The sequence below is a fragment of the Struthio camelus genome, chromosome 1 (assembly GCF_040807025.1).
Source record: "Struthio camelus isolate bStrCam1 chromosome 1, bStrCam1.hap1, whole genome shotgun sequence".
Lineage (NCBI taxonomy): Eukaryota > Metazoa > Chordata > Aves > Struthioniformes > Struthionidae > Struthio > Struthio camelus.
In genome coordinates, this window is record NC_090942.1 from 197,217,172 (window position 1) to 197,237,073 (window position 19,902).

Consider the following 19,902-nt stretch of genomic DNA (forward strand, 5'->3'; position numbering starts at 1 on the left):
ATAATTTGGAATCCTGCACAAAATTTGGTGATTTGTTTCCTATTAAGCTACAGAATTACGGATGAAAGCCTAGCAGAACTGAATGAGTAAAGATTTCTACTGTCTTCCACAATGCCTGGACTTTAGGTGATGAATGCTACTATGGCAGACATAAAGTGATGAGGTAAAGCCCATCAAGACTCATGACCTTATATTAATACAGGATAACTAACAGGAATATAATAAGCAGCTAGGTTAGTGAAGATACACGCACGGAATAGAATTCAAGTGTCAGGCAGTTCTGTTATTGCAAATAGAGGGATCCCACCAGAGGCTGAGGCAACCTCACATTTTAAATAGTGTAATTTTTATCTCCTGTATATTTGTCACTATCATCCTTCCTGCTATTTCTGAAACTACAGAGCAGGTAAAGACAAGCAAGCAAGCAAAAGCCTGTTTTTTTCACCAAGCTGGCCCAAAATTAAGGGCAGCATCTCTAGTTTTCTTAGCTGAGGTTCTCTCCATTAAGACCCCATTGATATTGACAGTGATTAAGACAATACTGGTATGTATACTGATATGCCGATATTTTTGACGGATTCAGTTATTAGGCTGTAATCTTTAACTAACTTGCATAGGTTACTATGTAGAACAACTCACCCAATTTAAAATGGAATCAAATGACTGAGGGGTGGAAAAGCTTTCATTATTAAATCTAAGCTATTTTTTTTTAATTCATGAAAAGAACAAGAACTGTAAAAGCAAGAACGAGTACTGTGTTGCAGCTGACCTTTGGTTTTATTGCATCAGGATTGTCTTGAGTATTTAATCGCTAAATCAGAATTTAGTTACAATTTACTACAAGGGAGTTTAGCATCATTTGACACAAGTAATTGCTCGTGTTGTGAAACACTTGATATTGCAGGAGACCAGCTCCAGGATGAACTAACACAGTGGAGGAAGGAAGCATGAAAATATCATTCTCTTGCTTTCTGGTAATTCTAGTGAGTATTCTGAAAGTTTCTCATATTCACAGGGTGTGATATTCTTCAAAACGAATTGCCTCACAAGTACTAATTTGGAACAATAGAGTCAACTGTTTTTTTTAATAACTGATTAGATTAGTTACAGTCCTATTTATGTATGAGGCTATATTTTAAAAATTACAAAAAAAAAAAAACCTCTAAGCTCCAAATTATTACTCATACTTAAAATGCATCAGAAGAAGAACCTGAAATTTAGTGTATTTTAACTACCTTATCATGGTGGTTCCAGTTATCAGATTATAGAAATATTTCCATACACCAATGTAAGAAATGTGGCAGAGTAGAAGGCATTATATTAACCTGGCAAATTTGGAGCTTAGCATCTAAGATAAATGTTTCTAAAATCCATTTTGGTTTACAATATTAAACATACATTTGTCTAAAAGAAATATAGTAATGGTGCTTCTTTGTCTTGATAGAAAAGGCTCTGGTTTGGCTGTTGCTTAAATTTATCACTTTGCTGAGTGCCCCTCAGTTTTGCTGTACTGTACCAAACATTTATCTAAATGAAAGTGTACGAGACCCAGAGTTGCCCTTCAATCACTATATCCTTTATGAATTAGAATTCCATTTATCAAAATTACAGCAAGAAGAGTAAGGTCTCGCAGGGCTGTCTCATTACAAGGCTTGTAAACACCGTCCTTACAAAGAAATGGTTTAACACCTAACAAATCAAAAACTGATTGGGAATAGAATTTATTTGAGATCATCTATCTTCAGAAGACGTGCTGTACTGAGTGCACTTCTTGGCCTTTCTACCCATTCATCAAGAAATTAACAAGCGAATACCACAGACCACCAGATCTCCTTGGATCCTGAAACATGAAATATGGTCAGGACAGATCTGTCTCAGATGTTCTATTTTTGTATTTCAAGACGACTTCAAAAAGGTTTTTAGAACAAGAGAACCTCTCAAAGGAAGAGTAAAAAGAAAAACAACTTGTCTCTTTAAAACCAGACAACAAACTGAATAAAAAATTATATGACATAAAACTATGTCTAGCATTGTTAACAATGATATCAAAAAAAGTAATGAATAAATGAATACTTGATATTTCAGCATGTTTGTAAAAATTCAAAACTCTAATTACCTTTTCAAAGCCACAGCAAAATTACTATGAAATGAAATTCATTTCTAGATATTTCATTTAAAACTCCTCTCAGGACACAAAGAGTTTGTTTTTTAAAGGCAAAATACGGCATTACATTAATGTCAGCTCCTAAGTCTAATTAGAGAATGTTTCAAACAGATTAACATAGGAAAAACTAAAACTAAACTAAACAGAATTTAACGAAAGCAGCATTTTAACATTGGGACACTCCGGAACTGACAGAAGCTATCATTTCTCAAAGAATCAAGTGCCTTGTTATGAGCAAGATTTTTTTCTAGGCCAGGATTTGCAAAGAAGCCTTGAAATATGCATCTAAACATGTCACAAAACTACAGTTTGCAAAAAAGTTAAAGGAAATAAGTCACTCAGATCTTTAGCTCTTCTTCAGCTGAAGTTCAGCTTAGCTGGTGCCTTCATTCTTGAAACGTGAAGACTATGTCTTTAAAAATATCTGGAGAGAACGTATGTGTAAGACCAGATAAGCTATTTAAAAGAAAATCCATGTTTTTTTACACCTGTTATCATATCCAGCACGTTTAAAGGTGCATGTTAAAAACTGGCTTCCTATGGTAGCTTCAGGATATCTAAAAAGAGCTCATCTTCACAAGAAATTAAAGAAATCAGCCATCACTCCTGTTCTAAACCCTTGCTTCCATGGCAAGGTGTCTATTCTACATGTCTGAAAAGCTATAAAAGCTACACAGTGAGCCTGTGCAGCCTCACCAAAAATCTACTACTCTCTCTTCCAGTGGCATTTCTTTTCCTTCAAAAAAACCAGGGATTATTAAGCAGACCCTCCTCCCCCTCAACAAAAAAAACCCCTAATAATCATCTCCCATGAACAGGAGGACCTCAAGGTTATTTTCCAGCTACAGCCTCTAGGAGCATTTAACCTAGGCAATATTTAAACAATTTTTTTTTCTTTTTGTTATTGCAACATCTGTATCTTGGCTTCTCAATTTTCAGTTAAACTGGTAAATTCCCTGTTGGATTCTGCAGGTCACAACAGATTCCTGGGAAGCAATCTACATTTCAGGGATACTGTTGAATGTCCAAACCCATAAAACTAGCCTTAAAAAAATGTTTATAATGAGCAGTACAAACATAGCATGTGGCTGATTATATTTATGTTTACGTACATTTATTTTAGTAGCCGTTACACTAATTACTATAACCTAACTGAATACAGAAATGGAGTTTTCTGTTCTCCTTTTACTGATATCCATTTATTACCTATTCAAATATAACATTTAAAAATTCTCCCTGTATTTAACAGAAAATGAGTTCGTACGGTTAATTTTAAGAAAAGTTTGCTTGGTAATACTGTAACCAACAAAAGGAGACTACTGCTTCTTATAAAGTTGTTTCCATAGTTTACTTCAACGAATTACCGATAAGGCAATTTATGCAGTGAGCTCTCTTTCATCTCTGAAGAGAGATGGCAGAATGGAAAGTTAACCTCATTTTCATGTTACCTAAATATACTGACAGGAAACTCTAATGTTTCCAAACATCTGGAAATCTGCTTCGTGGGATGGTGTTCTTCGTTTCTATAAGAAAGCTTTTTCATATATTGTCTTTTACAGCTTTATGTGGCTTCTAAGGAGCATTTTGACATACGTAAAGTCTGTTCTCTTTACAGTAAAATGCTGCATTTAATTAAAAAACTCTCTTTTATAGAATCTAAAGTAAAGTTTTTGTGAAGCTCAGCTCCCCTCAGAAACTTTTAGGGGTAAAGTTGCTTTTTCCTCCTTACAGAACGCTGACACGCACTGCTTTGTAAAACACCGCTTTTGCTGTATTTTCATTATCTAAGGTGGCTTTTAATATTTAACTAAATACAGGAATGCAGGACTAGTTCCTCACAAGAGAGTACCTCACAGGTGATGATGTGGACCACAGAATTATATCATAGCTGAAACACAATTTAGCAAGTGAGTTTGAAAGAGCTAAGCTTTTCTCAAAAGAGTCTTTCTGTTTGTTGTGCACACTGCAACTTCTACTTTCACAGGGACGATCAAACCTACATCATGAGCACACGGAATTAAAATGCCATATTATTATCCACCTTTGTCATTAATTCAACACGATTAATACGTGAAACTACTTATAGAAGTTTGAGGAAATACTCTCCCCGCTTTATACGTTGTAACAGTTTAAAATCCTGCTTTCATTTCTGATCTTTACTAACCGGATTAGGCCCTGGGACCCTCGCAGTGGTCGCAGACAGGGAGAGCAGCTGCTCGGGAGTCTGCACACTGACCTCTGCAAAAACCCAGTACTATTAAATAATCGACATACGTAGCAAGTGCTCCTCCTGGCCTAACGTCTGCCTGCGCTGCTGCAGAGCCCGCGCCTCTGGGGCCGCGCTCGCTCGACGGGAGACGTGCGCCAGGCATCTCGGTGTCTGCGCGAGAAAACCGGCCGCCTGGCTGCGAGCAGCAGAGCGCTGCTGGCACTACACGATGAACCCTCCCCAGCTGGGTCTGCCAGGGCTCTTTTTCAAACTGCAATGCGTTTCTGAGACTGGCAGCTCTGACTGGCATATAATTTAGTCTCCCTAGAGAACCAGAGAAGTGACTGTTATTAAAGGAAGGCTGTTTCTAATAGATTTAACGAAAGCCAGAGGAATATAAATCACATTTTCATTATCAAAGATCTTTGAAGAAATGAGGGAGAAAAACTATGAAAACTGTGCAGAAATTAAAAATTGCATACGTTCATATTGGAAATTACCTTCTACTTAAAGTAAAACATTGTTAACAACCAATTTTTGTATTCTACAACATATTAACACCTGAAGATTTTACCAGAGACATCACAAACGCTTCTCCTTATATCTAACTTTTACAGCTAATACCTCACATTTATTCCTGTCCTTACACACCAAATGATGTTCTTTACATGTGTCATGTGTAAATTAATACTTCATGCTTTATGCATTTTCCTCTTAAAAACTCTCAGATGTTTTGCATTGTAAAATAGGAGACTGACACAACCTTACCAATGAGGAGATTGAGAATAAGGTCAAGGCCAAAATGAACAACTTGTTTCTCAGATGACCTTGAGGAGGATTTTTGTGAACAATAAAAACTTGTCATTAAAGTCAAAATGTTGTATATTAATACAAACATCCTACTTTAAAAAAAACCCTACCAACTTGGATACTCGTTATTTTTTTAATTTACAGATAGGAAAACTAAGATTCAGAATGGCTATGAATTAACTTGTAGAAGTCATCAGTCTTGTCGTTACGTTTATTTGAGATGTCATGTATTCTGAACTTCTGAGAAAGAATCCTGCCTTGACTCAGGCCTGATCATAAGCTGAGTGGGAAATGCCCAGTCTATCACATGCTACATACAATGCATTGTCATAGTCTTCCCCTTCCGACTGGAATTAGAAGTCCTTCTAACTGGAACCTAAAACAGTCAAATATTTAGATTTGAATTAAGATGTAGTTTGCCACTGTAGCTTGCACACACAAGAACGGATTCGTATTCACGACTGATGACCTTTACAAACTCCTGCCACCTTGAAATGTAGCCTCTCAGTGTATTCTGCAGTTTGCTAAACTGCAGAAAGAAACTGAATTTTCTGATATGCTATGGATCCCTTAAACAGGCAAACATGACAGATAAGTGAAATAATTAAGAGCAATACAATTTTCCTAACTGTATTTCCAACCGTTTTACGAAAGTACAGTAATAGCTGAGAGGAAAATAACTACATAGCACCAACAGTTATTGCTCAGTGGAAAGGACATCAAGGACACTTGCAAGTAAGAGAATTGGATCAATATTAACGCGATTTTCATTTCATGCTTCCCCAACTCCAGTAAGCTGACAATATACTCTGATTATGTGAACTGCCTGTGAGTAACACAGAAAAGGTTATTAGAGCAAGAGGTGGAAATGGAATGCACTTTTTATATTGACAGGCCTGCTAATAGAGTGTACTGATTTTCAAAGCCATGCAATGCATTTTCACAATTTGGTGTTGACAGCAAAAAGGAATTTCATTTATCCCTAATTCATAATATTCACATGCAAGCAAAAGTTTCTTAAGACAGGCCACTGAGGAGGGTAATCAAACTATTTCAACAGAAAAATCTAATTAATAGGCTAAAAAGCAAAAGGTGATTGAATTTAAATATGCATGACTTTAATGAAATAATTCTGTTAAACATAAATGATGCATTCTATGCTTTCAAACTAGAATTTGATAAAACATGTTTTTAAGATTATATACAAATAGTAAATACGGAATCGCTCAGCATTCAGGTCCAGATTTTGTCTGGAAAGTTTTAGATTAGTTTTGAGTTTGAAATACTTAAAACAAGCACACTTTCTACAAGAAAAGCCATGTTCTGACTCTATTTGTTGGCAGAGCCTGAAGATAGGATCAAAGTTGTCAGACTTCTAACAGGCACACTCTATACTGAGGAATTGTGCCCGTATATGCTAGCCTTAATTTGGCTTTTTGCGCACAAAAATCCTAACAGAAAGGGCTAATTCAATAAAGACCTGTGATGAAATGTTGCTCAGAAATATAAACTCTTAGTATATGCTAGCAGCTTAATGGTAATGCACCGGCATGTGAGAAACCATGTCCAGTACTGCAGTAACCTATATCGACATTTCTAACTTTACCTAGTATTTAAAAATTACAGCCTCCAAACCACAAGAATAGTCCAAAAATCAGTAATTTTTAAAATGATTTATCTGTAGTTTTGTGGTCTGTTTTCTGATATTTGAGTTCTCCCTCTCTTTGGCCAAAGCATACGCAATTGTCTTTGCTAAAAGGCAATTTTGTCCCTCACCACATTTCCTATTGCTACCAGATCCAAACAAGATTAGCTCTTTCAAAACAGGCATTGTACAAAGACATAATAGGACAGCTAAAAAATTCATTCTCCAGTGAAAAGAAGGAAGGTATAGGAAGTGAGATTAAAATGATTTTATAGCAGCTTTCAAAATTCCACTAGTTGCGCAACTACTTTAATTCCTATTGAGATGACTCATTTAGAGAGAAAAGGCTAAGTAGCTCAGCACCAGTGCTTTGAGGCACCCATTTGCCAAAATATGTGAAATGAGCTTCAGGAATAAGGTTTGCTTTCTGGGATGTTAATTTTTCCAAATGAAATTCTGCTCTTTTGAAACATACAGAAGGAACATCTTATGCCGTCTGTACACAGGCAAAGTCTCCTGTACAAGAGATACCATTGCCTGTAACTGATCCTTAAAAGCATAGTTCCTATTGTATATAAATGATCAATTTATCAATGTAATAACCTTAGCAGGACATCTAGATTTAATCATCATTACACTGCTCCATATTATACCAACAGCTTCTGTGTAGAGCACTGATTTTCATCTGTGCAAACTTCACTTCACAGAGATCACCGCATCTTTAGAACTGGCACACATCATTTTCACTTCAGCAACCGCCGTTGCTGCTCGATACAACTTTTATATACAGGATATACAGTAGGATATACGCATTTGTGAGACAGCCGTGTGGCCCTAAGCACTGGGGTATGTGTTTTACTCTTAGCTCTACTGAAGGACTATATAGCACTTCTATAGCACTTCTGTTTGGGGCCAGTCTGCTGTAAAAACATGAGCTCCTAGTTCCTGAACCCAAAATGCAATTCTCTATTACATTAAAATTAAAGCTCTGCCATTTGCTTGACTGGCACCAGAATTTTACTCTGTTTTTTTTTAGACAAAATTAGCTGCAGCTATAAAACTTCTTTGTTTTATAAAGTCTAGCAGCTGAAAAGCTACATAGTAGCAGTACACAAGACCTGGTTGAGATAAATCAGAGACCAAGGCTCTATTACCAAGACAGTTCAAAGAGATCATCTTCAAGCCCTTCATTATTTCGTCTCTGAAACTGGTCAATGGCAATTACTGCGCCAGGTAAAAGCCTGTGAGCACACTAAGGAGAGCTAACTCCCAGAAATCTTAGCAACAGTCAGCTGCAAAAAAAAAAAGACCAGTATTTTATTTCATTTTCCATAAAACTGCAGTGTGGTGTTTGTGATGTCCTTCTCTCATTCTGCTTTGCAAAGATCACAAGAGAATGCAAATCTTCTATGCAACTTGCAGGGGCACTTGCAAAATTGCTGTGTTTGTGTTAAATTTGCAAGTGCTGGCAAAACTATTTTCTATGCCCGTTGAAGCTGAGATATTATTTAGAGAGCACGATCAGCTTTTTTTGTGGGCCACAGATTGAATGACTTGTGTTACGTGATATGGCTAAGGAGAAACCAATGAAACACTCTTTAAGCATTACCTACGGTCCTCTCAGCTGGGAAAGTATGTCTATTTGTAGATGAAGTTCAGGGTTTTATATAGATATACGAGGATATATATAAACATAGTATATATTTCTTAGGCATACAATAAGAAAACAAGTCTTGTCATGATGTAGCATACAAAACATGAAAAAAAAAACTGGAAAGGTGTAGAGTATGCCAACTGATAGTCCTTAATAAGATGCCTTCCTGGACATGCTGTTCAGTGGTATATTTGAGAATTTTTCCTCAAAAGGTATTTGGCTTTTAATATAGTGCTTTCATTAGGTGTTTCTGCTTCCTTGTCCCTTACCTTGCACAATGTTGAAACTCATAAAAATCTTCCAATTTGTTTCACTACATTAGTACCTTTTTGTGTTTCAGCACTAACAACATAAAACAAGGTGCACATAAAATAAGTGACAGTGAAGAACTCACTGTACCTGCATGGATATGTGGTAGCCAGTGCATCTACACATAAGCCTATTTTTATTTCGTACAAATCTTACTATTTACATGAAACCTATATAATAATTTTAATGTGACATACTAGAAACATATTTTCAGTGGTAAACTTAAAGTAACGCAACATAAAAAGACTAGTAAAAATAGTTAATATATAACAATATATATTGTCTCCAAAAACAAATTTCTATATTTTTAAAATCGATACAGAGCTATTCTGTCCCCTTTGTGACAGGCAAGGAATCACCTATATGAAAGAGATTCCCACAGACTACCTCTGCCCACCTAACACATCTTCACCTTGTAAATAGCCCAGAGGATGTCAGAAACCGGAGCCCGTGGCCTGACAGCCTGTCATGCCTCCTACTGGCTGTCAGAAAGAGTGAGAGAGGAAAGTTGTTTTAAGGCTTTATGAAGATCTATGACTGCAGGCTGTGCTAGGTGCAGCACTGCTGCAATAATGGCCCTTGATTTCAGCCTTGTGTTTGGCAGTCTTTCTTGGCCGGGTCTTCAGAAAATACCTTCCTCAGTACAGACAGTAGCAGAACTTCTCGTGTTTTTCAACCTATTAGGTGCCACTTTGAGGACTTTTATAACCAAACTACAATACCTGCTAATATTAAACACTTTATTCCCTTAAAAATGATAAGCATTTCCACTTGCTAATATACACAATGGGGAAGGGACTCTTGCAACCAAGAAGACACGAATAAGAAAAATGGAGAAAATTTAAAAATGGAATTGTTTTGTACTTTAAGCTATAGTCAAGGGAAATTTAAAGTGCTGTTACTCCTTAATATGGGCCCCTTAAAGCATAAAAAATAGGAAGAAAGGCACATTGCAGAACCAGAGCCCGAAGAGCTACATTCACCCAGCTGTAAAAGCTGTCCTAGAAGCCTATAATTAGACTTTCACTGACAGAATATTCTTCCAAAATGTTTCCACGAAATGCTGCTGAATATACTCTCGTCAATAGTTTTTATTTCTTTGTCAATCAGCAATGCAGCTGAATTAATAAACAAATATACTCTTCATGTGGGTTTGAAAAAATTCACATCATGGTAAATTATCAGTTTTGATAAGTAAATTACCTTCATTTGGCAAAATAAACAGCATGGTTTTTTTCACATTTAAATATAAAGGTGGAGGGGAGAAAAACGCTAGAAATCTAAGACTGAAAATGGTTGTGATTTTTGGCTGTTATGTATGGTTTTGCTGGCCAATGTGATTACTTCAAGAACTTTCTGGAGTCACAGGCTTTCAGCTGAAGAAGTGAGAAACAGAAGTAGTTATGTTAGCTGCTGGTAAAAACACAGAGAATTCTGCAGTAAAATCTATTAGCTCAGAGCTGTAACAGCAACTAAAATCCAGGTCATGCCAAATAACCTGAAAATGTCAGAGGAAAGGCATTTGAAACCCAACACTGAGGGTCTTGGGGAAAATGTTTTCATGTGCTATTTGGACCTGTTAAAAGCTTGAATAAAAGTAAAGATAGAGATTCTGATATTCAAGATTTGATTTTGACTGTTTCATGAATCCATACTCAAAGCTTACTATAAAGCTGCTGTGAAAATTATTATGCTAAAAATGGCAGATCACAGGGAGCAGATATTTAGAGATTGCAAAGCACTGTTAAGATGCAATTGCAGCTCTGTTTCCCTTATCTAACCAGACAGCAGAAGCTCAGACACTAAGAAAAACAATACTATTCCATACTCTCTAAGCAAATTCCATTACAGCCTGCACTTTGAAGGTGTCTCATATCATATTACAGTAAGGAATAACAAGAATGAATGAGAGTGTAATGGTACATGTATTTAATGAGAATATATGTATGCATTTTTGAGGGGCTAAGCTGGAAGATGACTGTGTTAAATTGGGTATTTTATATTTAATTATCATCACAATCAGGATCTTGCTTTGCAGATCCCTCTGACGATCCTTCATGAAAGCTTTCTTTCTGGGACTGAGCCTTCTCTAAACAAATTTTATTTTCACCCATCCATACAGTTACCAGGCAAAATCTTAACAGGACACAATTATCATGCCATGTTTTCCCTAAAACCATGTTAGGATGAAATATTTGGAAGTTTATTTGGAGAAGCAGTGGATGGCACTGTTGGACTACAACTATACGGCTGCTGATGCGAATCTGAAAAAATATACGTCAGATTTTCATGACACCTTCAGACACACAATTTGGATGCAAATTTTTTGACTGTACATTGGAAGATTTCATAATCAGATGTGGAAATTAATTCATGTACTTAAAGGAAGATTTGTAGTAAGAATACTTCAAGTTCAAGTGTTGGAGAATCAAGAATATCCTTGTTTTCAACATTCTGATCATCATAATTTTGTTAACATTAAATCATAGTTCTAACACTGGTCATCTTGTTACAAGAGGAACTTGGCTGGTAATTAGACTAACAGAGACTAAGGCAGTCAAACAGACAACTGAAAGAAAATGGTGCTCAAGTGAAGCAGAATGGTCTGTCTCATCATGATCCCCTCTAAACCACAGAACACAAGGGGCTTACTTGATGACACCTGGAAGCATTGTTATGGATTAATTTAACCACTACATGTTCTTAAAATGCTCACCACTGAACATCAAGTAATGTCTGTGTGTTTTCTGTCTATGAAGTTGATGTTACTTCTTAAAATTGCTCATAACACTAGCCATGTTTACTTATAGGCTAAAATTAAGTGTACATGAATGGGTTGAGAGGATGTGGTTCTTTTTAGTAGAGGTTTTTGTTTACTTTCTCTTCTATATTCATACTTATGACGTTTCTTAAATAAATATTAGTTTTGGAAGTTATCTGAGATAAGGGTCATCACCTGCGTTTCCCCAGAGCAATGTATTTTATGATACTGTGTGTGTTACTAATTTTCAGGATAATGCATTAACTAAATAGAAAAGGCCATCAAAAACATTTTTGTGGCTGATGTAGTCACAACAAATTCAATTTCAGTAACAATAAATATCATGCTACTCGTGAGCAAATTAATATTACAAGTACTTTATGATGATCCTGACTATGTGTTAATCTGTATTGCCTCACAAAATTCTGTGAAGATTAAAGTAAGCTGATGTTGAAAATTACATTTCTAGGATCAGTCAAATGTTTCCTCTGTATTTTGTTTGTGAGCCCATGATAATTTACATAAGGAGTTTAATCCTGAACATTGAGGTTTAACTAATTTCTTTTTTTTAAATATTTCAAACTAAGTTCTGGGAACCATCTACATTCAAGCTCTGGCTCCATAATAAGAATCACAGAATCACAGCATTGTTGAGGCTGGAAGGGACCTCTGGAGATCACCTAGTCCAAACCCCCCACTCAAAGCAGGGTGACCTACAGCAGGTTGCCCAGGACCGTGTCCAATCAGATTTTCAGTATCTCCCAGGGTGGAGACTTCATAGCATCCTTGTCCAGTGTTCAACAACCCTCATAGTAAAAAAGCTTTTCCTATGCTCAGACAAAACTTCTCGTGTTTCAAGTTGTGACCATTTCCTCTTGTGCTGTCACTAGATATCACTGAGGACAGTCTGGCTGTCTTCTTTACTTCCTCCAATCAGGTGTGTATGCACATTGATAAGATCCCCCCCCGAGCCTCCTCTTCTCCAGGCTAAACAAAGGATATTTAAAGAATACCTGGTTCACTTTAGAAGTAAAAGTAAATGTAAAAAAAAAAAAAAAAACATACAGAAAGATCTACAACATCAACCATGACCTTGACTGTAAAGCTGGTTGTATATAGTAACAGAAAACAATATTTCATAGACAAAACTGAAGGAATAATTCGTTTTTTTAACCTTTTGCAAGGAGCACGGAGAACGCTCTAACAGTAGATATGCCTAGAAATTTAACTAACTGGATTTTATCCATCTACTGGGTCTCCTAGCAAAACTCTGATAAGTGATGATCCAGTATCAGTCGCCTTCAATTTGCTTTCAGTGTTAGTTACTAAAGTGTTAGTTTCAGCATTAGTCACTGAAAAATATTGTTCTCTTTAACAAAGTTCTAAAAATACTGTTGTTAAAGCAACTTCTAAGGACTGTTCTAGAAACATGGGAAACATTTTTAATAAATGCAGTCTAAAAATCAGGAGAAGGTAATAAATTCAAAGAACTTCATGAAGTTGAGAAAAAGTAAACGAATTTACCCCGTAACTTTGACAGGCAGTCTTGAATTTACTCTGTTAACCAACAAAAGGCACCTCTATATTATTAGCAATGTCATTAGTGTTGACAAGGTCATATATAGAAGTGTGGAACATAAAATGTAGAACGTCCTGAAACAGAGGGAGAATAGCTTCTAGGTGGGCATTCAGATTTCATATAATTAGGCACTTGATTTTACAGCAAAGCTTCCGAACAGAGATTGTGAGATTCAGAAATTCCAGTTCACAAGAGATTTTGATTTTTTTTAAAAAACCTTATCACCTCAACATTTCAAGATAAGTTTATTTATAAAACACTGATTTAGCTTTCTACAGTAACATTTGGCAAGTGCCAAATGAAATCAACTTCTTACCACTTTCTCTGGGGGGTCTTCTCCCTCAATTTTGTTCTAACAATGACCGCAGAAGGCAGAGACACCAGCGATTCAGGAGAAGGCAGTCAGGCAGCTGTGGGAGTCAGCTGCTCTGGACTTCTCACCACTGAGAGTTTGCTTTAGAGTCAACAGTTCTTTCAAGTTCACCTTGGTACGTTTTTCTTCAATGTCAAGGATCTCGCAAAATTTAATCTTGAGTTAGAGTCCATGGGACTTCTTGGATCCCTGTTCCGAAGAGAGACACTAAGCCCTGCTTTGAGTAGGATGTCAGACTCCTAGCTTTATAGAAGGGAATCCAGACACCCTCTCATATTAGGACCTGCTCGAAGCTAAATGGTCTGGGAACATAAGGCGTTCAGTAGCCTGCCAGGAATCCTCTCTGCACTTCTTTGAAAGCTGATCAAACTCCTGCTGCTTCCATGAAAGCAGATTTCAGATTCAAACATGTCAAATCCCAGAAAGTGATGCTCTTTAATTCTGTTTGCATAACTGAAATCAACCTGTATGTCAAAAGATGAGCATACAAGACATTTGCTGACACTTGCAGCACTAATGACAAGTCCCAGAAGGAGCCATATAGCCTGCTTCAGCTAGAACAGCTCTTGAAATCAGGGTGCTATTTAGATGTCCAAATATATAACAGAATGAGTAACCTAAAATATGCAAGTTCAAAAGCAATTGCCATATTGCACATTTGAGATATATCTGTAGCTGTTCCAAAAAATGAGTGTATTACATATTACTTTATGAGGGGTATTCTTTTCTCATTCTAAGCATTCAGGATTTGTCACAATAGTCAATTTAACCGGCCAAATATTCTTGAGCACAAACAGTAGAAGTTTTGTGCACTTCTACATACAGATACAGATACATGATTACATGCATCTGTACTGCAGATACTACAATATAGATCATTTGTATATGTTTCAAATGCAGGAACTCAGTTATTCATGTCCATGTTCTCCACTGCAAATGAGAACCGCCTTCTTGTTCCCCTCTGACATAAAAACGGTTTGTGGAACACAGTTAAAGATTTTAAAGATTGACAGACTAAAGCTTAATAAATTCCCTATTTTGCTCTTAAGATGACCTTTGTGGAGCAGTATTCTGTTTCACTGTCCAGGGAGGTACAACAGTGGCTCATCTGTACTAATCTTCACTGACTGTAAACTGTTAAGGCGATTAACCGGGAGACAGTTCTTTCACCACATGTATAGAACCATTGTGTATTGGGCGATATCTGCATATTTCATGACAACATTATATTCTACTGAATTTTAGTTATGTATTTGTTCATATTAAAATCTGGGGAAAAGAAGTAGTGTCTATAACCTCTTGCACAATCTCTATTTTCCTCTTTTCTCTTTAAGCTACCATGTAATCAATTACATTCAAACCACATCTAAACTTAAAATAAGAATAGTTAAAAATCTATTCACATTACAAAATGAAAACTCTACTAAAAATTTCCAGATAGATTAAAATCTCACTTTATAGTTTGCATTTTGATCCTGCAATATATCCCTTTAGCTTCACAAAAGGAAGAAATGAATCTACTTTTCTATTCAAATAAGAATTTGACTAAAACAAAATTGCACAGCAGATAGAATGTTGAAATAATTATGCTTGAATTTTACATCCAGATGTGAAATTTGTTTTGATAGTTTATAAACAAATCTAATGCCTAGTATCAAAAAGTTAGAAATGTGAGAGACTCATCCAAAAGGAAAAATACTCCAGTCCATCTCCAGTAGGTATAACTCTGATAATCCTACAGTCTCTAAGGACAGCTAAGTACACAGCCATAGGAATATATTAGAATTTTTCACAGAGTTTTGAAATATTTTTACTTACCGGGTACTTCACTCATTTTTATATATACATACTTCATCAAAAACAGACATCTGAACATGCATACAATGGTTGACTAACAGCCTATAGTGAAATAGAAGCTTTACCAATGCACCCTGTAGCAGAAATCTTCTGAGAGAGTAATCATACTACTTCCAAGTATGTCAATCAGTATTTAAAAACAATAGATAACGTTTCCTACAGGAAAAAGACATTTATCACCCAAAAGTAACTTAATACTTTTTTCCTTTTTATCTTCTTAAAGGTAGAATTTAACATTTTGTTATTACTTCTCTAAAGCATATGTTTAGACCTGCATAGTTTTCATTTCCAAGAGTTTTCTATTCCTTGATGATGGAAAGTATTATATAATTACAGTATCCATACATTCAGCATCAACTCTGATTTAATTCTAGAGTAGATGTAGAGCATTTTCTTATTTATCAAGGTCATATCTTGATGGCTGTACAAGCTTAGATAAATCAGGTGTTAAGCAGGCACATCTCCAAGGAACCTGGAAATTCTCTCATCTGCAATCCTCAGCATATCGTATTATTTACTGCCAAAGAAATGACTGATTAATTTTGTCATCTTTGCTCTGTGATTTTTGCTCAGCTGAAACTGCCTGCCCTCTTCTGCAATGCCTGATCAGACCTATTTAAGTTGATGCCTTTGATCGTAGACACTGAGGAGCTTGCTGACTTAGGCTTTGACTAAACGTTCCTCCACTGCAATATTTATGCACAAAATCCTAAATGATAACTGACAGTCAATGTAGATAACAAAAACTTATAAGATGCTTCCACTATTTTACTGATGCTCAAAATAGCTTTTCTTGTGCTAGAGGTACCAGTCAAGATGAAAGATTGCTATTAATGTAACAAAAGCCCAACAAATTTTGCTGTAACGAACAGCTTATTCCTCACAAACAAAATATCTGAGTCCAGGAAAAAATCTGTTACTAGAAAACTATGGAGTATGATTCAAAAAAATGCTTCAAATTCTTTCTGTATTGTGATATCATGCTTAGTTTTGGAAGCTAGCGGCATTTTACTATCAAACTGTTCCAAACAAAATTATCAAAACAAAGCTAATAAAAAAATACAACGAAAGTTAAGCCCTATGGAAAAAAAATCTGCTTCCAGCTCTTTATTAATCACATTCCAACACCAGAGGCTAAAAGTACATCAAACTGCACCAAATCCTTTTCACATGACAACCTCATAAATTATTCAACTCATTAGTAACACCAAGAGGCATAAAAATAACATCACCGTTAAGGATGTTTTCTTACAGAGAAAGGTCAACTAAAAGTTTCAGTATTAAAATTCAAAGGCTTAAGCCTCTGAAGAGTAAGTACATCTAGATAGGATCCACGAATTAAAACTTTAATGCATGCTGTTTTAAAATTCCATACGTTAATTTTAATACATATATGGAAAAGTTATACTCAGAATTACTTATTTTAACGTTGCAAACAAGACAACTTTCACCGTGGTAGTTTTTAATTCAATCTATGGGGCTGATACGCACCACCTCTAAAAACGTCTAAGCTTGAATTTTCCTGTATACCTCATGCACTAATGGGTGAGTGGTATGAAATTATATGGAAAAAATATGAAACTCTTAACTACTTTAGCTCTTCATTTTCTTTTGCCTGTAGCCTTGCCTTGCAGGCTAGCTCTAGTACAACGCAGCAGTCACGTGTACAAAAATACTAGACAGAAGAACACAAAACATTACATTAACAGATGCAATTTTTGCAACAAGCTGAACCTGTTTAAGTGCAATGTGTATAATAATTCTCATGAAAAGCCAAAACCTTGTCCAACATTCACTAAGCACAATCTTATCGCAAAGACAATACACAATATTCCTACTACAAAGGCATGAAACAAAGTCCACCAAAGCAAATAGAAAGTTCCCTTTATTTTAAAAATAGATAGTATCGACTCTTAAAACTTGGTGATAGTTTATAAATCAGATTTCTTCCTGTTTTAATGCTAACTTAAAATCCAAAATTAAAAATATTAAGCAATAAGAATATTCTTAAGAATTCTTAGGCTGGTATAATACAGAAAGCCTACTGCTGTGATAAATGTTTGCCTTACAGAAGGAATACAGCAATTAGCACAGTTTTGCATCTGTCTCTGACAAGATAGGTATTTAATGTTTTGGAATAATGTGGAAAAAATAACCTTCCACCATCTCATCAAATGTACAACACTATATACCACTGGGGAAAATTTCTTCCTTACCCCTAACTGGTGAACAGTTTATGACCTGAAGTTCTGCACATGATAGCCTTCACGTGTTAATAAATATTAAATTACATTATCTGGTATAACTGCACATGCAGATATTCATTTATATATTTAATCTTGCTTGAATCCCAGCTATTGTCTTCAACAATCTGCAAAGTTAGTGACATGTGTAAGTCATACAGGTTTCACTTTGCACTTGTCTTATTCAGAACTTTCAGCACCATTAGTCTTTGGCTACATATCAGCTAAAAGGTTTAGCTTGCTTTGTGTAAATTTACTTCCTTTTCCTCATTTTTTTTTCATATGTGGTTTCTAAATATGATAAGGACTCAGAATTTTACTCCTGCATAAATACTAATGAACATCAGGAGTATGTTTTTTCCACTACTACAGATTAAAAAAAAAAAGACAGAAGAATATCTTAATATTTAAAATAATGCTTGTCTTTCATACGTTAAAGAACTACCGTGGCCCAGACCTGAGAAATAAATTTGCTTTAGACTCTTCAAGTACCCAGGTTCGGTCTGCTGTCCAGAGGTCACTAAAACCCATGAAACTTTCAGACGATATAAGGAAATTTGTAAGCATGTTCCTCGCTCCTCTTTTCTACCCCAGCCATCCCTCCAAGAAAATCAAATATCTTCTAATCCTGACATTCCTAGAATGAAGTTCCTGTGTGGCCAGCACACTATCTGATTCACAAACAGAGCTTTTAAGGATGCTTAAGATATATTTTTTCAAACAAGTACTTATATATTTTACAATTTGCGAAAAAATATCTTTGGGGTGAGATTATGCATATCAAGGTAGAATATCTGATATTAAAAAAAATAGTTAATTCCTCATTCATGAAAGGTTTTATATTGAACTATTATGAAATATTAGTTTGATGGCCTAACAGTTTCATTCTGTCACTCAGGGGAGACAAATTTGGTTACTTTTACCAGTGGCTTAAAATTAGTGTCTGGGAATGTTAGAGAGGTATAATGTGAATCCCTTGGGGATTAGAAAATTTAGCAGCGTACAAGCTCAAGTCTTCTGGTTCATTAAAGTATAAGGATTGAAAGAATTCCCATTATAACAATATGTTCTAGAAATTCTTATAATTGTCCTTAGGAAATAAGTGATATGATTCTCAGACATCCATGGACATGAAGAAAACATCACTATATATATTTTAAAGCAGGAGTTAGTACTGACCATATTCCACAGCAGCTTTTAGGAGGGCATCAGAATGAGTAGACCCAAAAGCATTGCGAACAAATCGCCTCCGCCGGCGCAAATCATCTTCCCAGTAATCCAAGCGCCAGAAGTCATGCAGTTGGCTACGAAATAAAGAACATACACATCAGCACCTACCACAGCTTGAATTGTATTTACATATATTATAGTATAATTTCACTGCTACTTTTCACTTTCAGGAATACAATCTTGTAAAAACATATTACTAAAACATGCAATATTCTAATATTTCTTTACATGCATTTATACATTATAAAGCTCAGCGCTGCCTGTCTCAAAATGTTCTGCCTGCTGCTAAAAACATTAATCACACTGAGCCCATTAACAAATGCAGCATCAAATTACAAGTATTAATGGCACAGCTTGCTTTCTTTTACAGTGTTTTTAACAAGGCTTGTAAATCATAGAATGGACCTCAGCGCAAATAGTTTGCAATTTAATGACTATGGTCCCTTAGCAGACTGAACTTAGAAGTATAAAATATTGCCCACTTGAATTTTGTGGAACTATGATTAAACTAATGTGCTGAAATATTCATTGAAATAATTCCCCACTGCCCCTAGCAACCTGAGAAAATTGCAATTTTATTCATTATTAATAACACTGAATTAGAGCAGCAAAAAAATTCCACCATGTGGTAATTGTCTTGGTAAATTATTATTCCAGCACTAACAGAGTACTAGGATGATTTTATAGCTTCCAGCTAGTACAAGCCATTAGCAACCATGGCCATCTTCATGTTACGTTGCCTTTTTATGTTCAAAAGCAATATTAAAGTTCAACAGAATGATATAAGCCATTGTTTATATTCAACTCAAAACACACATATGCAATCATTTGGTATTCAATTCAATTTCACCTGGAGCAGCTCTGGAGGGCATAGCACAAGAAGGGGGGTAGATGGAGTAGCATACCTTCCAGCCACTTACAAATTTTCAAAAGTTGCACACCATCAGTTTTTAGTCAAATGTTTGAATTCTGAATGACATTTTCACTATGAACTCCTTGAGTCTGCTTAAAGGTCCTACTCTAGTTTGCAGAAGAGGCACTGCTTTATTTATCTACTAGGAGTAAGAA

At 35.7% G+C, this 19,902-nt stretch overlaps 1 protein-coding gene across 13 annotated transcripts in view; it reads right to left on the minus strand.

Moving 5' to 3' along the window:
- NBEA (neurobeachin) overlaps nt 1-19,902 on the minus strand; it is a 530,623-nt gene that overhangs the window by 173,513 nt on the left and 337,208 nt on the right. For all 13 annotated transcript variants that reach the window (XM_068930067.1, XM_068930069.1, XM_068930074.1 and 10 more), the window contains one exon: nt 18,784-18,908. In XM_068930067.1, the coding sequence (XP_068786168.1) occupies nt 18,784-18,908 (125 nt within the window). The remainder of the gene's footprint in view (nt 1-18,783; nt 18,909-19,902) is intronic.